This window comes from Telopea speciosissima, chromosome 3 (genome assembly GCF_018873765.1).
Source record: "Telopea speciosissima isolate NSW1024214 ecotype Mountain lineage chromosome 3, Tspe_v1, whole genome shotgun sequence".
Taxonomy (NCBI): Eukaryota; Viridiplantae; Streptophyta; class Magnoliopsida; order Proteales; family Proteaceae; genus Telopea; species Telopea speciosissima.
In genome coordinates, this window is record NC_057918.1 from 914,823 (window position 1) to 933,943 (window position 19,121).

The window sequence follows — 19,121 nt, forward strand, 5'->3', positions numbered from 1 at the left end:
GGGAACCTGATAAGAAAAAAATTTGTTATTCATCTGTTTCATGTCATTTCAACTTTCAAATATTATAACTTTGTCAAAATATTGTTCATGTCACCACCTAATCATGTGAAAAGTTACAGTCCAAATACGCAAGAAAATATGTAAATGAGTCATGCTAATAAAGAGGGACCAATTTAATAAGTTCGGACTGATTTAATTGCTATTTTTTTTGGTTTTTTATTGAGTTCAAATTTTTGTTATTTCGATCAGTCCCATTGATTTCAATTTATACCGATTTCAATAAAACCTAAACCGTAACCAGTCTGACAAGTGTTAGGTTTGATTTAATTTGGTCCGGACTGAAATTTGACACCCCTAACTTCCAACCAAACAAGACAAAGTGAGATAAGGACCAAGGGGAGTTACATAACTAGAAATCTGTAAGATGGGGTGGGGGTGGGGGTGGGGGTGGGGGGGGGGGGGGGGTTTGAGGGGGTTGTATTAATGGAGACTGAAAGCGATGGTCCTGTAGAAACAAAAAAGAAGCCAACACAAGGAACATAAAGAGAAGACTTGTGGACCCAAATGTGGGAAGGGACAAAGAGTAGATGAGGAGAGAAAAATAGAGAGTGACAACCCTTCCCTTGTTTCCAGACCTCTTTTGTATATATGTGGTGGTTAAGGCCACATGTCCCCATTAAATGCTGGAGAGTAGAGGAGACAGAAAAGAGGGAGGATCTTAAAGGGATCCGCCTCTTCTCCAGCGCACCCCGAGCTGGACGACTTCCAACGCAGCAGATGTTGACACCTGTACAAGTGTGATATCGAACGGCCATTGCATCTTTGGATTTGATTTCTCTTCATCGCATGTGTACCATGCTCAGATGTACTTCATCCGTCCTCGCGGTTGGATGTTACGCTTGTAGACATGTCGGCATTTGCTGCCGCGCTAGAAAGAGCCAAATCCGCTCTTAAGCGCCTCTGAAATGTATGCATTTTTTTTTTAGAGAAAGCTAAGCAAGAGCCTAAATAACACTTGTGATTTGTCCCCAATCTCCAATCTCCAATCTCCAATCTCCAATCCATGGGGTTTGCTATTAATTGTTTGTCTCTTTGTAATGCACCATGGCTCCCGTACTATTTGTGCCTATCTGCCCGTCACCGTGGCTGCTTTCTAGCCCTTGCTTTTCATTCCCCCCCCCCCTCCCCCTTTTAACTAAAATTTCAGTTCCTTGTGAGTTTTATAGCTTTCCATCTACTACTATTTTTGTTTAACCAAAAAAAAAAAAAATCTACTATTATTTTTGTAAGGAGCAAACGATGAAAATCATGTTCTTCACGATACTTGATTTAGATTTAGCTTTTTTATCTATTATTAAGGCCCAGTTTGGTTGGATGCAAAGCGAAGTAGAATTAAAATTTATTAATGATTATCAAGGGCAATTATATAACAAATTCAAGAGGATAAAGTTTTCCTCCACCCATAGAGGATAGTTCACCCACCATCCTAAGAGTGCGTTTGGTAACGTTCAGAATAGCGTTCTGAACAGTTCTTTTGTTTAAAAAGAATAAAAAAACATGAAAAAGTGTTTGGCTTTGCGATTCGTTTTTTCGTTCTTTTAGAACGAACCGGAGGCCTTGAGTACCAAAAGAACGTTCTATGCAGACCGTCTTGGAGACGGTCTGTAAAGAACAAGAACGAAAAGTTGTCGCGATCAATCGTCAAAACCCGTGATTTTGGGTTAGAACGCAAAGGCTTGCGATAGATCTGGGGAAGAGAAGTAGCAGGCGAAGAAGGTAAACCAGGTCGATCTCATCTCTCTCTCTTCCTCTCTCTCTCTCTCTCTCTTGCAGTCTCTACAACTCTTTATCGCAATCTCTACAACTCTCTCTCTCTCTCTCGCTCTCTCTTGTCCCAGTTCTTCTGTTTCTTTGATTTGTTTGTTTCCTCTTCTATTTCGTCTTTCTCATGATCCTGGGTGATGAAGCCTGATGGGGAATCTAGTTTTGGAGGGAAATTTGCTCGCAAGGGTTCTTCATATGGGTTGCATCAATCTCTAGATTGTTTTTTAGGGGATCAAAGGAGTCCAGTTTCTGTAAGGGTCGCCATGAGTTGCGTAGGACTGCTACTGAGTCGGAAAAAAAAGAACATCATCATTCGCATCGGAAGTCTCAGGCTCATCGACATTCTCCTTTCAGAGGTAAATATTATAGCTATGGTGATCGTGTTTCTCTTTCACAGTCTGATTTCTCACTTTCTACTGCAACCGCCCCTTTCTACTGCAAATTAGATTTTATTTAATTTGAAGCGGAAGTTATGCTCATCTGCAAGGTTCTCAAGTGAAAAAGTCACTGTGATATCTGCTACTATAAAGTTTTAATGTTATTTTGCATTTTCTGAAAGAGTATGGACATTAGGGATTGCCCAAGCATATTTGATTTTTATGATTGTCTCTGTTTTAGGTATACATTTGTTCAATCTGTGTCATCATTCCAAGCTATTATTGATTGTAGATGTTAATGTTTTAAAAACCACATTGTATCATGCAAAATATAGGGTATAAAAAGTGAAATTTATTCCTTTGAATTGTACTATTCTAATAAAAGTTTTGAAGATTTTAAAGGAGAGAGATCTTTCCACAGTCTCTGTTTATAAGCTCTGACTATGAGACTTGTTTTTCTGGGACATGAAAGCTTAGCTGACATCAAGCATTTGTGTACCTATTATGCCCATTGGTCTCTAGCCATGAAAGCTTAGCAGACTTGTTGTTCTATCTTTGTATAAAAGATTGGTTGGGTGTGACTTGTGAGGCCAAAAGGTAGAAAACAGGGCCATAGAGGGTTCCTCAAGCACTTCTATTTGAAAGAGAAGATAAATAAAGAACAACCATACTGTACTCTGTTGTTTTCATGTATTCATGTTTTAAAATTTCATTGCTACTTGATAAAGGCCTCTGAGAAGTATCAAATATCAATCCCGTCCCCTGTTGAGTGTGAATCAGAGAGAGAGAGAATGAATGATGCATTGGTGTGTATCAGCAGTGAGGGATATGATGAAGAAGATCTGTTCTGAGTTGCGAGCCAAGGGAGGAGGAATGATGTATTTCTATTTTAGACCTTTGCTCATTGCATTCCTCATGTAGAGATTCATGCTACTTAATTTTTTTTGTTATATTTCTGTTTTGGATCTCTACTTGATGGGTCTTTAGCTCAAATTGGTAGAGCACTTGACACATGAGCATGTTCCAAGGGGATGGTGGTTCGAATCCACCAAGGCCCTTTTTATTCAACTGTTCATAGCATAGTCAATTATGACACTAATCCGCACAAGAACCCAATTTTAATGGCATCTTTCAAATTTGAAATATTTTTATACTTACTTAGGTTATGTTAATGAGATATTTTAATTTTATGCTAAGGTTGGTAAGAGAAAGGTTTTTACAAGTATTTTTTTGGTATAATTGACTAAGAATGGCATTATTGTAATTAATATCAAATAGGGAAGAATAGATTTTACCAAACACCATTTTCGTTCTGAACAATGTTCTTGAGAACGTTACCAAACGGTCATTTTCGGTCTCAGAATGCCATTCCATACCAAGAACGCAAAAGAACGTTTCTAGTCAAGAACGGACGTTCTTTGTTCAGACCGTTACCAAACATAGCCTAAGATTCACAAACTCCTTTTAGGGTTTTAGTATGCTCCAAAATACCCTCCTGATACCTGTTCTCTCCCTCTTCCGCCCCTCGATGAATGGAATCCCATTCACCATAGGTGGAGCCGTGGAGGAAACCTCCGTCCAATTAAAATTACATGAAAAAGGAATAAATTTTATTTATCATATTAAGTAATTTGTTGAGTTAGTTACACAATTAATCATAATGTATTTGCAAAATTTTCTATTTTATTTCAATGCTCACTTTACTTCACTTCTACTTCATTTGAAATTGTATGGGAAATTTAAAAAAAAATAATTAAATCTAAAAAGGAAACTTTTCTAATTATTGCCATTCATGGTGATATTACTAATTCCAAATAATTCCATATTTGGTAATTATAATTCACTTTATTTGCATCTGAATCATTTGGATTTGAAAATAAAATAAAATATTCACATCTTAAAAAATCATTATTAAATATGATAAGAAATTTAAGTAGTTTATATAATCATGTTGGATAATGATTACCAAACATTCTTTTTAAGACTTAAATTTTTTTATTTTTTTTTAAATTTTCCTTACAATCAAACGGAGCTTTCTAATCTAACCAAACATGGCCTATAAATAGTGCACATGTGCATCAAATTAAACACCAAAAAGCTTAAAATATAAGGAGAATGTTCTCTGTGTTGCAGTGCAGCCTGTGCCTAGGGACATGGACAGCCTATGCAGAGGGGGGCAGGGTAGTCATTGCGCCCACCCCCATATGCCTGGGCGCAAGTTGCGTTGAGGCTGTAAAACACTGTTTCAAAAATTGGAATCGGGTCAGTTAAATCTATTGGTTCGCAGTTTCCAACCCAACCGTACGTGAGTGACCATCTTTATTTCGAGCAATTCTAGGGTTTTTTAATCATCCGATCACTGAGTTATAAGATTTCATGGGCGATTCTAAGATTTTTGAATCGACAGGAACTGATTAGACCTCGATTCCGTTTTCAATAACCTTATGTATGGTAGTCTATAGAGAGCATGCTAAGAACCTCAAAAGTTCCAACGATGATTTTGAGTGGAAGAAGCCTGAGGGCTTTCCAAAGGCCATTAATGGAATCAGAGGAGAGAGAGAGAGAGAGAGAGGATGTTATGATCCTGCTGTCCCACCCAAAGTAATGAACTCTGGTGGATATCCCACATCGGAGAGAAATGAACTCTGGTGTGGACTAATATAGTCCTGGACACCCTCACCTATTGAATCGATTTTGTGGGCTGAGATCCAGGATCGTATCAGAGGATCTCATTTCATTGAAAAAAAAAAAAAATTCTATCTGAGGTTTTCCTGACAGACACCGATGCCGGAGAATAATAAGATAATAAAACAAACGGGATCTGCAAGCAATATACGTACATCATGGCATGGCGGAAAGGAATCGAGAGGGAAGAAACGGAAAACCCATGTAATGTAATGTATTGTATTGTATTGTATTGTATACGCAGTCATTGATTGCATTGCATTAGTGGTTTATGTCAATTTTTTGAGCTTCCCATTCTGTAAGGTTCCCACGAAGGAGTTCTGTTACTCATAAATCTACCCATCACCCTGGAATCCAAAATCTTAATTGCTTCGCCGGACTTGACACACCTGGGCGTCTTGTATTGATTTACAGAGGAACCCTGAGAAACGCAGAAATCCATGAGCGCATCGAACCCCCCGTGCCTCACCACCCTTATCTCCAACGGCCCAATGGATTTGTCTTTGCTCCTACACCTCCTGTACACGGAATCCAGCGACTCTTCTACTGTGGAGCAACATTCTTCCATCACCTCTGGAAGCTGCTCATCCAGATCCCCTCTCCTCATCCTCCTTGCTTTGAGCTCCCAGAAGAGCACATAGTGACCTGGGATGGACGAAGTGTCTGCGTAGCTGGTGTACTCGGTGAGGAGGAAACCCAGTGGGTCGAGGAGTTGCTTTGCTTCTGTAACTGCCCTCAGCAGGTCTTCTTCGTTGGTCTTGTCTGTGTCGATGCTTAGCACCACATTCTGCCGGTGTACGAAACGGAACTGTGGGGCATTGTTGTGGAATCCTGTCACCATTAGAATGTCTCCCACTCTGTACCTGTATAGCCCTGAAACAATTACAGAGACCAACAGAGGAAAGTTCAAATAAAACAAATTATATGAATCTCTCCTCAGTACTGCTTCATGCTTCAATAAATTAACCGTCCTGATTCCTAATCCATTATTTTTCATGTACTTGGCTAACAGCTAATTAAGGAATTTGAACCAGTTTTAACTTCAGATTAAACCACCTGTACGTACAAGTGAAAATGGTAATGTTAGTTCTTCTTCTATCTAGCTACTGCTTGCTAATAAGGGCAGGCATGTCATGTGGGACAGATCTGGAGAGGAAAAAGATTCACCTGTGAAAGTGGTGACAATGAGTTCATAATAGTGACCGGGTTTCACTTGTATAAGATCGACAGCTTCACCCTTTTCTTCCCCTGCCTCCTTGTCCTCCTTTTTAGAGCAATTCATCTCTGCTGAGTTCAAATTAGGTGGGACTACTCCTTCAACCTCTTCTTCTTGGTTTTTGTTTACAGGAAGGAACTCAAAGTAGGCCATGTTGGGAAGGAGTGTATAGGAGACACTTGATGGTTCGCTTAGAGGATTGAGATTGATACCAAAGTAGCATTCTGATGAAGCATACATTGTTGACACCAGAGGTAGCCCACCACTGTAAAAATCAAGGGTGGGGATGTATTGGGCCATCGATCCCGTTACTATAACATCAATGTACTTTGTTCTTGGCCACACCCTCTTGATGATCTCTTCCCAGGATTTCTCCTTACATTCAAACTCGATCAAATCGGCCAACTCTGGATTGGGTTGTCTGAGGATGTCCAGTACTGCGTTTCTGCAACTTGATTCTGTTATCCACTCACTGACATGGCCCGTCCTTATGTTTGAGCATAGCTCTTGCCAGTGATCCTCCATGAACTTGATTGCTCTTAGTAATGCAGATGCGAAGACTGCACCCACTCTAAGCACCTCATCTCTCTGGATCAAACCACAGAGCAATTGGCAGTACATGCTCTGCTTGTTGTCTGGACACAAGATGGTCTCATCTGGGCTTGTGTACACATTAAACCTGTTGAAAGGCCGGTTTCTGAAGTTACTGCTCTTATAGTAGCTGGTTAGTACTGGTCTCGCCATTAAACCAGAGGGAGTCTTAATTTCCGGTTTTATAAACAGGAGATACATCCCCTTTCCTTGGTCTAGACCATCCACATACCTGAAATATTCAAATGGAAGTTACTAATAAGTACAAGGATCGAGAAGGTTGCAGACCCTTGTTACCAAGCTTTCACTGTTACATTGGTGGTCTCAATAAACATGTGGGAATAGTAAAGAAGAAAACAATGAGAAGTGCAAAGAAACAAGTATCTCACTGGTTCATAACAGGAACAAGGAGGTTGTACAAGAAGGTTTTTCTATCCAATTCTTCTGCTGTTGATGGCATCCACTTTGGCTGTCCTCCTGAAGTTCCTGAGCTGTACAAATGACAGAGCTTTGAGATGGATTTTTTAGGAAAATTTTGAGAAAGAAAACGATAGGAAAAGAAGCCCAGCTATAAAAATTTATCAAAAATAAGGCGGTTCATACCTAGTTAGAAGCTCTGTTATGGGTTGAGCAGAAATGATCTGTGATGGTTCTCCATTGGCAATTCGCTCGATATGTGGCTTGATATCCTCATAGTTCACAATGGGAACTTTCTTCTTGAAGAGCTCCCTAAGGAAGTGATCACCACTGCTGAGAAAGCCCTTTAGATACTCCGTGTCCGCATTTTGTGTTAGTATTTCGTGAAGTATCTGTTGCTGTACTTGGTTGGCATTCATGGTCAGGTCCTCCACAAGATTCATACTACCTTCTCTGTCATTAGGATCACAATTCAGCAACATCTTTAATACAAAAGGGTGATGAAGATCAATGTTTTCAAATTTAATCTCAGAGCTAGTCGATGTGGGCAGCTCTAGCTACTTCCCTTGACCTTCTCACTCTTCAAATGAATTGACACAACACCCAAATGAAAAGATTCTTCAATCAGTGATGACCATGAATGTATGGGAGTGGCAACCTCTCTTCCTGTTAACTGTATTGAAAATCTAACCTCCTCAGCTAAAGCAGAAAAAAAACAATGAATGCTTGGAGGACACTACACCACCACAAGAGAATAAAAATCACCACCAAACTATACTGCTCCTTATGCCTCCTTCCACCTCTCTTTGCTGTGATTCTGTTTCTTGGTAGCTACTGATAAGATAAAGGAATGGTTAAATAACTGGTTTTGGAGGGGATTTTGGGAATTGCTGCCTTTGGAAAAATAAATGAAAATAAAAAAGAGGTGGAGGAAATGTAGGGGAAGTAGATGCTATGGAGGTCCTAACCCACGTGGCCTTGCCTGGTAGGCTGTGATTTGATGCAGCCATTCAGCCATTGTGTGTCAAAGCAACATATTATCCGATTTTATATAAAATATATATAAACTACCAAATAAAAGCTAGAAACTTGAAAGATCGAGCTTGTGTAAATTCAAAGCCCATTCAGTGGATGAGCCTGAAAGCTGTTCAAATAAGTTGAACAGTAAGATAAGTTCAAACAGCCAATTTATATTTCTGAAAAATTAATGGTAAAATCCTAGAATATCCATGAAACAGGCAGATGAGAGTGGAATATATATATATGGGAGAATGTTCTCTGTGCCGGGGGCGTAGGGTGCGCCCAGACACATGGGGGTGGGTGAAATAACCACCCTGCCCCCCTGAATGACAGGCCCATGTGTGTGGGCGTAGGTTGCGCTGCAGCACAGAGAACATCAGCCCTATATATATATATATATATATAGGTGTACAATAAATTCACACTGTACTTGTTAAATCAGGAATTGAACCCTCTTGAACAAATTGGCAATCATGGAGAAGCTCCCTCCCCTTGACAGCCCTTTATTTTTGTTTGCAAGGAGATTCCATCATATTATGAAGGTGGGCCTTGATCTGTTTGTGGCATGCTAGAACTAGTGGTGGGTTGCTATTTTTGGGAGGAATTTTTAGGTGCTGGCAGTACAAATGGAAATTAGAGGGACAAAGAGTCATAAGAAGCTACCGAAGAACACATCTCCCATGACCTCACTAGGTTCTAGCGTGTCATATTTTGGGCAAAACTTTACTCCAAAATAGAGGCCCTTGTTTGGCTGTTAGTCCATGGGGAAAATTATTGACAACTGGCTAGGCTGTCATAGACTAGTTTTGGAAGTTTCTTTTTGCAATATCATCAGAAAAACCATCAAAAAATAAAATAAAAAAATCATGCTATAACCCTCACTTTCTTTCATTCTCGGAAAATTTCTCTAACTCAAGGCGTCTCTGCTGTGTTTGATATACATTCTCGGAATAGATTTTGAGTGTAGAACACATTCTGAAATCCGGTTCATCTATTTTTTTTTCTTCTTCATTTCAGAATGTATTCTAGACCAAGAATCTATGCTTTTAAGGAAGTTGTTTGTCCACGTGTAGAACTAAATATGCTGAAGCTACATGTGAGATGTGAGGGGGAGTGTTCACATATGTTGGGAGTTTATAAAGTTATAATCCTACATCCATTTGCTCAGGTCCTTCGTACCTTTCATATACTTGAAGAGTTATCTCAACTTAAAACATTAAGGTTTTGGGTTGGACCCTCCAACAAGAATAATTATAAAACTTTTGGAGCACAAAAATATTTGCAAGGGGAGCCAGAGAGTTTAGGGTCATAGGAATTGTTACTCTTAATGAGTGGCTGGGATTTTCTTGACAATCAATTGCAGAGACATTCCATGGAAATAAAACTTCTAAACATCTTGAAAGCATACCTCTTTCAGACTCTACCTACCTTGCAGTTTGCAGTTAACATAAAAGACTTATTTTAGTCCATTACAGCAAGCTAGTACTTCTCTTATTGGTGGGGGTGGGTATCGTATCTTGAAGATGGAAGAAATGAAAAGGGAATTGGTTAATTATTAGTAGGAAAGCAAGTTACAAATCCACCCACCAAGTCTGCGGTAATTACCAAGAACACAGATTTTTACAACTAATAAGAGGACTGGAGATAGAATTAGTGAGAATTATGACAGTGCAACATCAGCGCGAGATAAGCTGCAAAGAGTGGACAACTTCTTGGAAGTCAAAGTCAAAGATGGTATTAAGTATTTTAAGATCTCCATCACAGAGAAGAAAACTCCATTTAAAGATTATCTCTTATCCTTATAATCTATACCTCAGAGCCATAGAGGGATTTGCTGGATTGTTGTGGCAGAATTTTGGGTTAAATTACAAGACAGGAAGATGTCTCCCAAAGGGTCAGAGCAACCATGAAAAGGGCAGGAGAAGAGGAGCTTTTAAAACATGGAAGCAGAGAGAGAGAGAGAGAGAGAGAGAGAGAGAGAGAGAGGAGACAGCTAAGGCCAGAGGAGGTTTCTCACTTTCTCTCTCTCAATCAATATATCTATGAATCAAGCCCGCCAAGATTATCATTAAACTGCTTATGACCGAGTTGACTCACCTGACTTGTTTTCTGTTTGATGATCTGTCATTCCTTCACAAGGTCAGAGGGTCTGGAGTCAAGATTTAGGAGCGAGGTTTAAACAGGAATATTATCCATTTTATTAGGGGATTTAATTAATTTATGGACACAGATACCCCTTTAGGGAAAGGAAAAAGTTTAGGTGAGTGTCAGGCTTTAAAAATGGGGATTGGGTTGGATGGTTTCGAGGCCGACCTTGATTCTGATCGATCTCTCACTGGTCTTGGTCAGAATCGGTGTTTTTAAGTTTCAAAAAACTTAGATTCTCTTCCACAAATGTTTTGTCTTTTCTTTAATTTTTGAGGTTTGAGCCAAAAATCTTTTTTGGAGAAAAAATTTTAATTCATGAGTAAAGGGACTTTTGTTTAATCCCATATTGCTTAGGGTAAGCATCAAGTCAGATTCAAGAAGTTCTTGGTGAGAGGAGGAGGAGGAGAAGGAGGAGGTTGTGTGTGGGGTACGTGGCTTCTGGCCAGACAAGTTGGATTCTTTTGATAGTTGAGAATTGAGATCACAACTCACGAGGAGTAATATAAAGAAAGGCAAACTGATGCCATGGTGAACCATACTTATAAACTATTAGTAGATTGAGATGCATCTTAATTTATAATTTATGGACATATCAAACCCTACTCTAGATTCTCTTTCGAGATATCCCATGAGATTGGTATGATAGAAAGGGAGGGGGTGATCTCTAGATTCTAATTCTCCATACATATAAATGGAGATAGAGGAGACATAGGTAAAATCTAAGGTCATTTTTTAATATAATTGAGGTCTGGGTACTAATTAATTATTCTCCACATATTTCATGAAAGTACTAATTATACTCAAAAGTGATTAATTAAGAAGAAAAAAATTAATCAGCTTGAGCTGGTAATCCTTACCAAAGGAGTATACACAGCACCGTGAATTATATGCAGTCTTTCAGACACAACAAAGTATGGTATATGAGGTAGAATGAATACCCATAAGAGCACTCCATTTGCTTGTAAGAATACCTCTGAAGGCGTTTTTTTTTATTTTATTAAGACTCAATTCAACCATGTATTGAAATAGCTTGAAAAGGGGCATAATTTCCAGTTATTTGTGTTTCTCCAACTATAACATCTTAAGCTGCATGTGCATCACCATCCATCTCCTCCTCTTAGGGGTCTCTATCTTCATTTGAAATTATATCTCTCGATCGATCATGTGCCTCTTCTGGGAGAAAGAAAGATAATTGGATGATAAACATAAACATGCGAAGTTTCTTATTCTATTTAAAAAACGATTGGGGAGGAAATCAGATCTGGGTGGGCCCAAGGTGATCTATATGGGTCTCCAAGTTCCATGTCCTTTTCCTTTCTGATTGAATTGGGTTCCTAGCTAGTAACCTACGGAATTAAAAGAGATACATTTCTACTATATTATTATTATGTTCATCTGATCTATCTATTAGCCTCTCCTCATCTGACTTGTTCCTTTCCTCGTGAGGATCCCATGGCATTCATCACAAGTTCCTTATTTATTTATTTTTATTTTTTTTTAAAGAAAATCGATATTTAAAAAATATATATATATATATATTAATATTCAACACAGTTATTTTAGCCTTGGATCTGGCGATATTGATCGATGTCTAGCTTCCAGGCAGGATAGTTGAAACCAAAAAAAAAAAAAAAAATGATATAAACCAGTTGTTGTTAACGATACCGGAGAGTGAGTGATCTTATAGCATCTACTTTAGGTCCATTCTCTTGACTATTGGCATATAATATGGTTATGGTACCCTTAATCATAGGCTTTTTACCCAACTAAAAACAATTGAAGCCCCCCCCCCCCCCACCCACGTAAACCTAAGTTATTTGGTGGGGAAGATGGGGATTAGGTTATTGACTGAAGCCATGTTCCTGTTTTCTGTTCCGTTAGGCCACCAACAAATCTATTCTAACAAGGTTAATTATTATGTTTGCCTTGCGTGATTAAGCAATCCCTAAGCATCTGTTGCTGACTTCTCTAGCTGATTAACATGATTAATACCTACGAATGAAAACAAAGTAATAATAGAACCCCATATGGTGGTAATATAGATTTATTAAGGCGCTTGAATCATCACTAATGATACCCTCCCTTTTCTTCCTCACCACATTAAGAATTTGCTAGAATCTTCTGTGTAGGTTTAGAAACTTTGAATATTCAAATGGCCAATAGGTTTTTTTTATCAAATGGGAACTGGCGAATAAGGAGGTCTGATATTTAGGAGGGACCTTTAAAGAGCTTTTCCAAATTCCAACACGGATTTTGACATTTCAGGTTTTATACAATGAAGATATCAACTAAATAAAATTGCATGATTGTTGTCTTTGCTTAGGAAGCTGCTGTTCCAATTGGTTTGTCACTCTTTTCCAAGTTTTTTTTTTTTTGGATCGAGATGGAAAATAGAATTGTTCTGTGGTTGGGAAGCCATACGGGTTCTCTTACTCCTTACATGGAAATATCAAGGTATATAAACAGTTGACATTTCAACTTTAGAATTTATAAGGTACTTCCATTCAGCAGTGAAAAAAAAGAGTGACAAAAATCCTAATATGATGGGCCACAATGGAACCCCAAACTTGGTTATGCTACCAGCTACAAGCAATCTCAAGAGTCCTATGACAAGCCCTGTCATGGCAAGGAAATGAAAAATTAGACTCTATTTCTTCTGACTTCAGGGACCTGATAACCTATAACATATATCAGATATGCCGGAAAGGAGAGAATTTTATCCAAAGGCAGCCCCTAATACCCCACTTTTGGCCATTGAACAAGAACGCGGGTTTCTGCAACTCTAAGTGCAAAGATGACAAATGAGATGCAAGCTCTGAAAAATTCTGCTTTAGAACTTCCTTCAAGAGCTTTCGAGCCGAAGTGAGCTAGTTCGATTGTGTTTTTCAGCTTGATTCCCATCTAACCAGCTCTTTGGTCCTACCACAGCTCCCAACTTCCCCTGCATGGGAAAATATTGAAGGACAATCATTCTAGTCTCCAGATAAGATGCTTGCTTGACATTTCCTAGCTTGTTCTAGTGTCCAAAAGGCTCTTTTGTGAATGTAAGCAACTGCAAAGCCATAGAACTTCAAGAAATCAAATCACATCCACCTTGCCCATTCAGTATATGTAACTTGCAATGTTACACTATTTCCAACCTGATTTTGGAGGGGCATTCAAATGAAAGTTGTGGATCTAACTAAACTGCAAAATCACGTGGTTTGATTTGAACTAACCGTAAATCACCCCTTGTGGATCAAACAAGGTAATCATTTCCCCAAAGAGCTTCACCTTTCCCCCCCTCATCCTCAATGAGAAGAGTTGATCCAATTACTCGCTTTGAAAACAGGTAAAAGCAGGCCATCAAGATGTTATTTTACTGCAGCTTTCTTCACATAGATATTCATTTCGGGCCAACAATCAAACTAGGAGTAGACCTGAAGCAGATGCTGTGCTGCATTTACCTGAAAACTCACTATTTAGAAGCCAATCTCACGCCGTTCTCCAAAAAACTTTCCTGTGACTGTTTGCCCAGGTAGCAGGGCAAGCCAGACTCCTGTGTCAGCACCTTCCTCAGCTGAAATATTCCCCGCCCAACCGGTCATGGCAGTGTTCACCCAGCCAGGGCAATAACAATTGATATGTATATTCTGACCTTCTGGTCGGTTCGAGAGTGTCTTTGCCATAAGTCGGGTATAAGCATTAACTGCAAGCTTTGATACAGAATAGTCAGTATAGATTTTAGGCCAGCCACCTGACGCCCAACTGCCCTGTTCAACTTGTTCAAGGAAGCATGTAACAGTCCTGTTTATCAGTTCCTCGGAGAGAGAATCCTCATCAGCAAGCTGCTCCCTCAACATTGTATCTCCCAGTCTCTGACAAAATTCGAAGCATATCAATCACTTTGATAAGGAGCTAAGTGTCATGTCAGTAATTCCATTCATCAGCATAGAAGTCGGAACTTAAATTGATCAAGAATAGCGCTATAACCAAGAAAATCATGTGCCAGAGAAACCCTGAAAGACTTCCTTTCGTGAAGAGTGCTAAATCTGTAGCTAAGAAACTGGGAGAAAAGAAGATCGAATATAACAGAAAGAAGAGAAATGGAACCTAAAATTTTGCGAAACTAAGGACAACAATTACAATAATCATCAATGTCCTCTATTGAAATGTTTAGCCTATATAAATATTGAGAAAATGTTCTTTGTGTGAGTGTGTGTGTGTGGGGTGGGGTGGGGCGCAAGCCATGCCCAGACACACTGGGGGGCGAAATGACCGCCCCACCACCAAGACAGAAATTCCGCCTCCCCCTCCCTGAGATACCAGCAAGCACTCTCATTGGCTGCCGTGCACACGTGGCCTCTGCGCTCCCCAACAGAGAATGCTCTCCCATAAAAAATTGTTCTCTTTGTCCCGATTACATTTTTTCCTCCCAACAACAGTAAAAAGTTAGATGCATGTCCATTTAATTTTCAGTTCTTTTACCCAACTTTCTCCAAAACCAAACACAACAAAGATTTTGAGTGAAATGAGAGGAAGAGAGAACAAAATCAAGCAGTTGAAAGAAAAAAACTACTACTCAATAGAAAACAAAATCAAGCAGTAGAAAGAAAAAATTACTACTCACATTCCGCCTGCCATTCAGTCTACCAAGTCTGGAACTCACATTCACAATGCGAGCACCAAAAGCCGAATGTTTCATCAGTGGAATCATTGTCTCAATCATCTTTTTGGTGCCAAAATAGTTCGTTGAAATAACCCTCTCAGCAAATTCAACAGAATTATCTGGTCCAAGATTGAAATTAACACCTGCATTATTTACCTGCATAGAGACAGTTCACATAACCTTTCAACCTCAGATTAAAAAAATAAGAAAAACCAAAAATCTCTTAAATGATTTTGATACCAAATAGTTCCCACTATGTCCTTTCAAATAGTGCTTTACTGCAATCTACTATAGCTTTCTAAAGCCAAGTGGCAACAACAAACGAAAGTTTTTTTTTTTTGGGTGTGCGTTGGGGGGGGGGGGGGAGGTTGCTGTTGAGCCAAGTAATCCTCTAAAGTTTTACACTGTACAACTTTATTAGTGACTACTAAGATGTACATCAGTGTCCACTTGAAGAAGAGTGAAACATTAAAGCCCTCAAATGTCGGATAGAAGCAATTTAAATTAATTCTTGGTGAAGCTAAGGGTGTCATTCTTCTATTGTTCTTATTACACAGTTGTACATCAATTCCTATTCTCCAATAAAAATAGAACTTCTACTATATGGTTTATATTGTTAATTGTCTTTCCCCTTACAGTGGGGTCTTTAGCCCACTTATCCTTGTATTGTCTACTTCTCTTTTGCTAAAGCTTCACTTTAATTTTAAGAAAATTTCTTTTGTTATTGCATCATTGAACACATTAATTGTGTACCCTGCATGAAGACCATCACTTGAGCAAAGGAGTGGGCAGTAAATAACCATGGGCCTACAGCAGTGTCCTGATGGATCTTGGAAGTCAGAATGATATGGGACTCATTTAGCACTCTGGCGAGGCTGTCTTTAGACTCGGGATGGCTTCACAAAGTACAGTCGCACTAAAGGTACACAAAAATAAAGTAGGGAGAGGATTTCTGTAAGTAGATGTCATAGGGAACATGTTTGTTCAAATGGCTTGCAATTCTGAAGCAAGGTCTGAAACTAAATACCTCCAGTAGACAGTAAATACATAAAGAGAAAATTATTGCTAAAACCCTTCCCAGACCACAAGAACGATATGATTCTTCAATACAAGAACTGAGCCCTTCATTCATGTATGACAAAATTGCCTACTTTTTCAAAAATGAAAATATACCTCTTACAAACTAACCATCATGCCTCTTCAATCTCCCAAGATTACAGAAGATTATACATTGATGAGATGATCATCTGCATTTTTCAATAGAAATTTTTTGCATACACATGCAGGAAACAACATAAAAAGTAAATGAAAGCATTAAAACTCACCAAAATATCAATACTGCCATAATTCTGTTGTAGCCATTCAGCAAATGATTTTATAGATACATGGTCCAGAATGTCCAATTGATGGAAGGCAACATTTAAACCTTCACCTTGTAATGATTCCATTGCTTCATGACCCTTGCTGATGTCTCTTGATGTAAAAATAACACTCAGCCCATGAACTGCAAGTTGCCTGGCAATCTCATATCCAATTCCTCTGTTAGCTCCAGTAACCACAGCAACAGTTTCTGAGCCCCACCACCTAAATAAATATCCAACACAAATGAAGGATTGTCATTGTAGCCTCACTGCAAATATTTGTTCACCATCTACACAAATACCTCTCTGAGACAAACTACAGGAAAGTCAAGACTCAAAATGTGGGTAACTTATCTCAATATTCATTGATTCATCTTCAACCCACTTCTAACCACTGGCATGACAGTAGGCCACTTCTAATAGTTCCAATAATTTAGTATGCATCAAAACATATTTTCGATGTATCAGCTGGGAGTCTATAATATTGTCATGCTTTCACCTGCAATACTAGTTTAAGTGCTGCTTTTGACACATTAAAAACCCTCTCTACGATACATTTTTTCTAAGTCCCATACCCCTACCTATACCCATTTGTGGACAGATATCCTCCTCTGAAAGTTTCTGGGGATAAGTCGATCCAATTTCTTGACACATACCGAGAACTAAATCACGTACTTACACCCAGTGTAACATTGCTGGACCCTGACTGGAAAGACTGTTCTCCAATATTTAATATGCACAAAAATTATTTGCAGACTAAAATTTTCTCTACCACAGCCGGAAAGATTAGCAACAGTTGGAGCTTTTTTCTTTGATCATCATTGGTGCTGTACAGTTATGAAGTTTCAAGTGCTACTTTAGAATTCGAGCATATGGATGCTAGGAAGTAGCACAGTAAGATTTGTTATGTGTCTTGAATTCTTGTACCTGTTTCGAAGTTTGCCTCGCTCCGACATGTTTTTTGGGTAGTGATCCGAAGGAGAAATGTCGTGACAATCCAACCCGATGGATCATCCCGACTGGGAGGAGTATTTCTTTGTTTTATTGTTTTGTTGTGTAAGCAAGAGAGTGGTGTGTGATTTGGGCATTTTTGTGTTAGGGTTTTCTGGGGAGAGTTCTTGCTGCGACTTTTGGTGCTCTTGAGAGCTCTCCACTGTATTTTTCTTCCATTACATAGTGAATCATCTTAAGCTTCACCCATGGATTTAGCGCACCAAATTTGTGTGTGAACCATGTTAAATCTCTGTGTCATCCTTGCTTAGAACTGTTATGTTTCTTCGTGTTTCTTGATGTTTGCGTTAACAAGATTTGTAGATTGATTTCCTTCCCTATCTTGGTGGATAAAATAGATCAAAAGAAAAGAGAGAAGTTGTAGGGATTTAAGCTTTTCGAAGGAAGCCTTGCCTCTGTTCTTACAAGAGGAATTTTAGGAATTTTCAAGTTACCTTCTTCATTGCTACTTACTACTTTATAGGCTGCTAATGGAAAAAACCACTAGACAATTACACATTATCCTTAATATTTACAATTACATACCACTACTAACTAATCATACTAACACCACTACTTGCACAAACTAATCAAAAGCCAACCCGATAACTTAGTAACTTCTCATGACTTGCTTAGCATAGAGTGCACGTAACAGAAGTTCTTCCTTCTCCATGCAGTAGCACTAGGGAAATTTGTTTCTATACAAGAATGATATTATTTATCCTTACAACTAACTAGTAAAGACGCTGCATACGAGACAGAGCTTCAGAAAATTTTCATTGCAAGTGATAACATAGGAAAAGGCGTGGTGTCAGGGTTGCGACTTAGGAGTTAGGACTGGGGAAGCAAATCATTCATAGACTGCCATCGCAGAGAAATTCTATGGTTCCTTTTTTTTTTTTTTTTAATATAATAAAGATTTTCGATCAGTTGGATTTTGAAAACCTTATCGCATACACGTTTTCAAAATCAACGGGGGAAAAACAACAAAAATTAATCGAAGGAGAGCTCAGAGATCTGAAACAAAACATTATTTTTCTTTTTTCCGCCGAGGAATTCATCAGAAGCATGTAAAGATCCACTTGAACCAGATTAGGGTTTTGTTAGCTGCCTCAGAATCAGTAAACAAAAAAGACACAAACTTAAGGTATTAATTAATCAATCAATCAAGTAAATAATAGGTGACAAACTCTCTCACCTTTCCTGGTCAGTGTAAGGTACCCTTCTGAGATCGGATATTTCTTGGCGTCTCTTTTCTCTTCGCTCCTTCGCCCGCTCTTTTCTCCCCATCTCTGTCCGGTGAATCACTATGATGCTTGCTCGAATGCTAGAGCTCTTTTCACTTTTCTGCAATGACATGAGAATTGAGATTATATGTTTTCATCTCCTTTTTAACTTTTAAGTACCTTGGGCTAGCTGTGTTTGTTATAGATTCTCATAATAGATTCTGATCCTAGCATGCATTATGAAATCCGTTTTTTTATTTTAAATCATTTTTTTAGATTTTCTCATTTCAAAATGGGTTCTAGACCTGAAATCTATTCCAAGGATGCATAGACCGTAGAGTCTACCTATCCACAAGATTTGGGTGTATCAAGATATTTGAATGCATACCCTTAAATTTTTTTGATACACTCTCATACTCTGTTTATGGGTAGGGTATCTAATTCTGCCATGTGGCTAGTTAGAGGTGCTGAAATTTTGTGGGCAGGTAATGTGGCAAAACTACCTATTAAGGATTTTATGATTATGAAGAGGGTCCATAGAATTATGAAAAGTTGATGGATGTGCATGAAAGGATTAATGACAAAAATTGAGGTAGAGATTTGATGCATGACCCAAGG

General features: G+C 38.7%; 2 protein-coding genes across 3 annotated transcripts; both read right to left on the reverse strand.

The window, feature by feature from the left end:
* Positions 1 to 5,158: 5,158 nt before the first annotated feature.
* On the reverse strand, positions 5,159 to 8,081 carry LOC122656501 (indole-3-acetic acid-amido synthetase GH3.17-like). 2 transcript variants are annotated; one of them, XM_043851047.1, is made up of 4 exons: positions 7,297 to 8,081; positions 7,083 to 7,184; positions 6,054 to 6,781; positions 5,159 to 5,759 (listed from the first exon to the last, which is right to left on the reverse strand). In XM_043851047.1, the coding sequence occupies exons 1-4, from the start codon at positions 7,590 to 7,592 to the stop codon at positions 5,161 to 5,163; spliced, it is 1,725 nt and encodes a 574-aa protein (XP_043706982.1). In that variant the 5' UTR covers positions 7,593 to 8,081; the 3' UTR covers positions 5,159 to 5,160. The 2 variants fall into 2 exon arrangements, with proteins under 2 accessions (XP_043706982.1, XP_043706981.1); XM_043851046.1 differs by having other exon boundaries at positions 6,054 to 6,925; positions 7,297 to 8,079.
* A 5,236-nt stretch (positions 8,082 to 13,317) lies between these two features.
* LOC122656502 ((+)-neomenthol dehydrogenase) lies at positions 13,318 to 18,622 on the reverse strand. Its single transcript, XM_043851048.1, has 4 exons — positions 18,476 to 18,622; positions 16,252 to 16,510; positions 14,888 to 15,082; positions 13,318 to 14,135 (listed from the first exon to the last, which is right to left on the reverse strand). Exons 1-4 carry the CDS (start codon positions 18,565 to 18,567, stop codon positions 13,740 to 13,742), a joined length of 942 nt encoding a protein of 313 aa, XP_043706983.1. The 5' UTR covers positions 18,568 to 18,622; the 3' UTR covers positions 13,318 to 13,739.
* Positions 18,623 to 19,121: the final 499 nt, after the last annotated feature.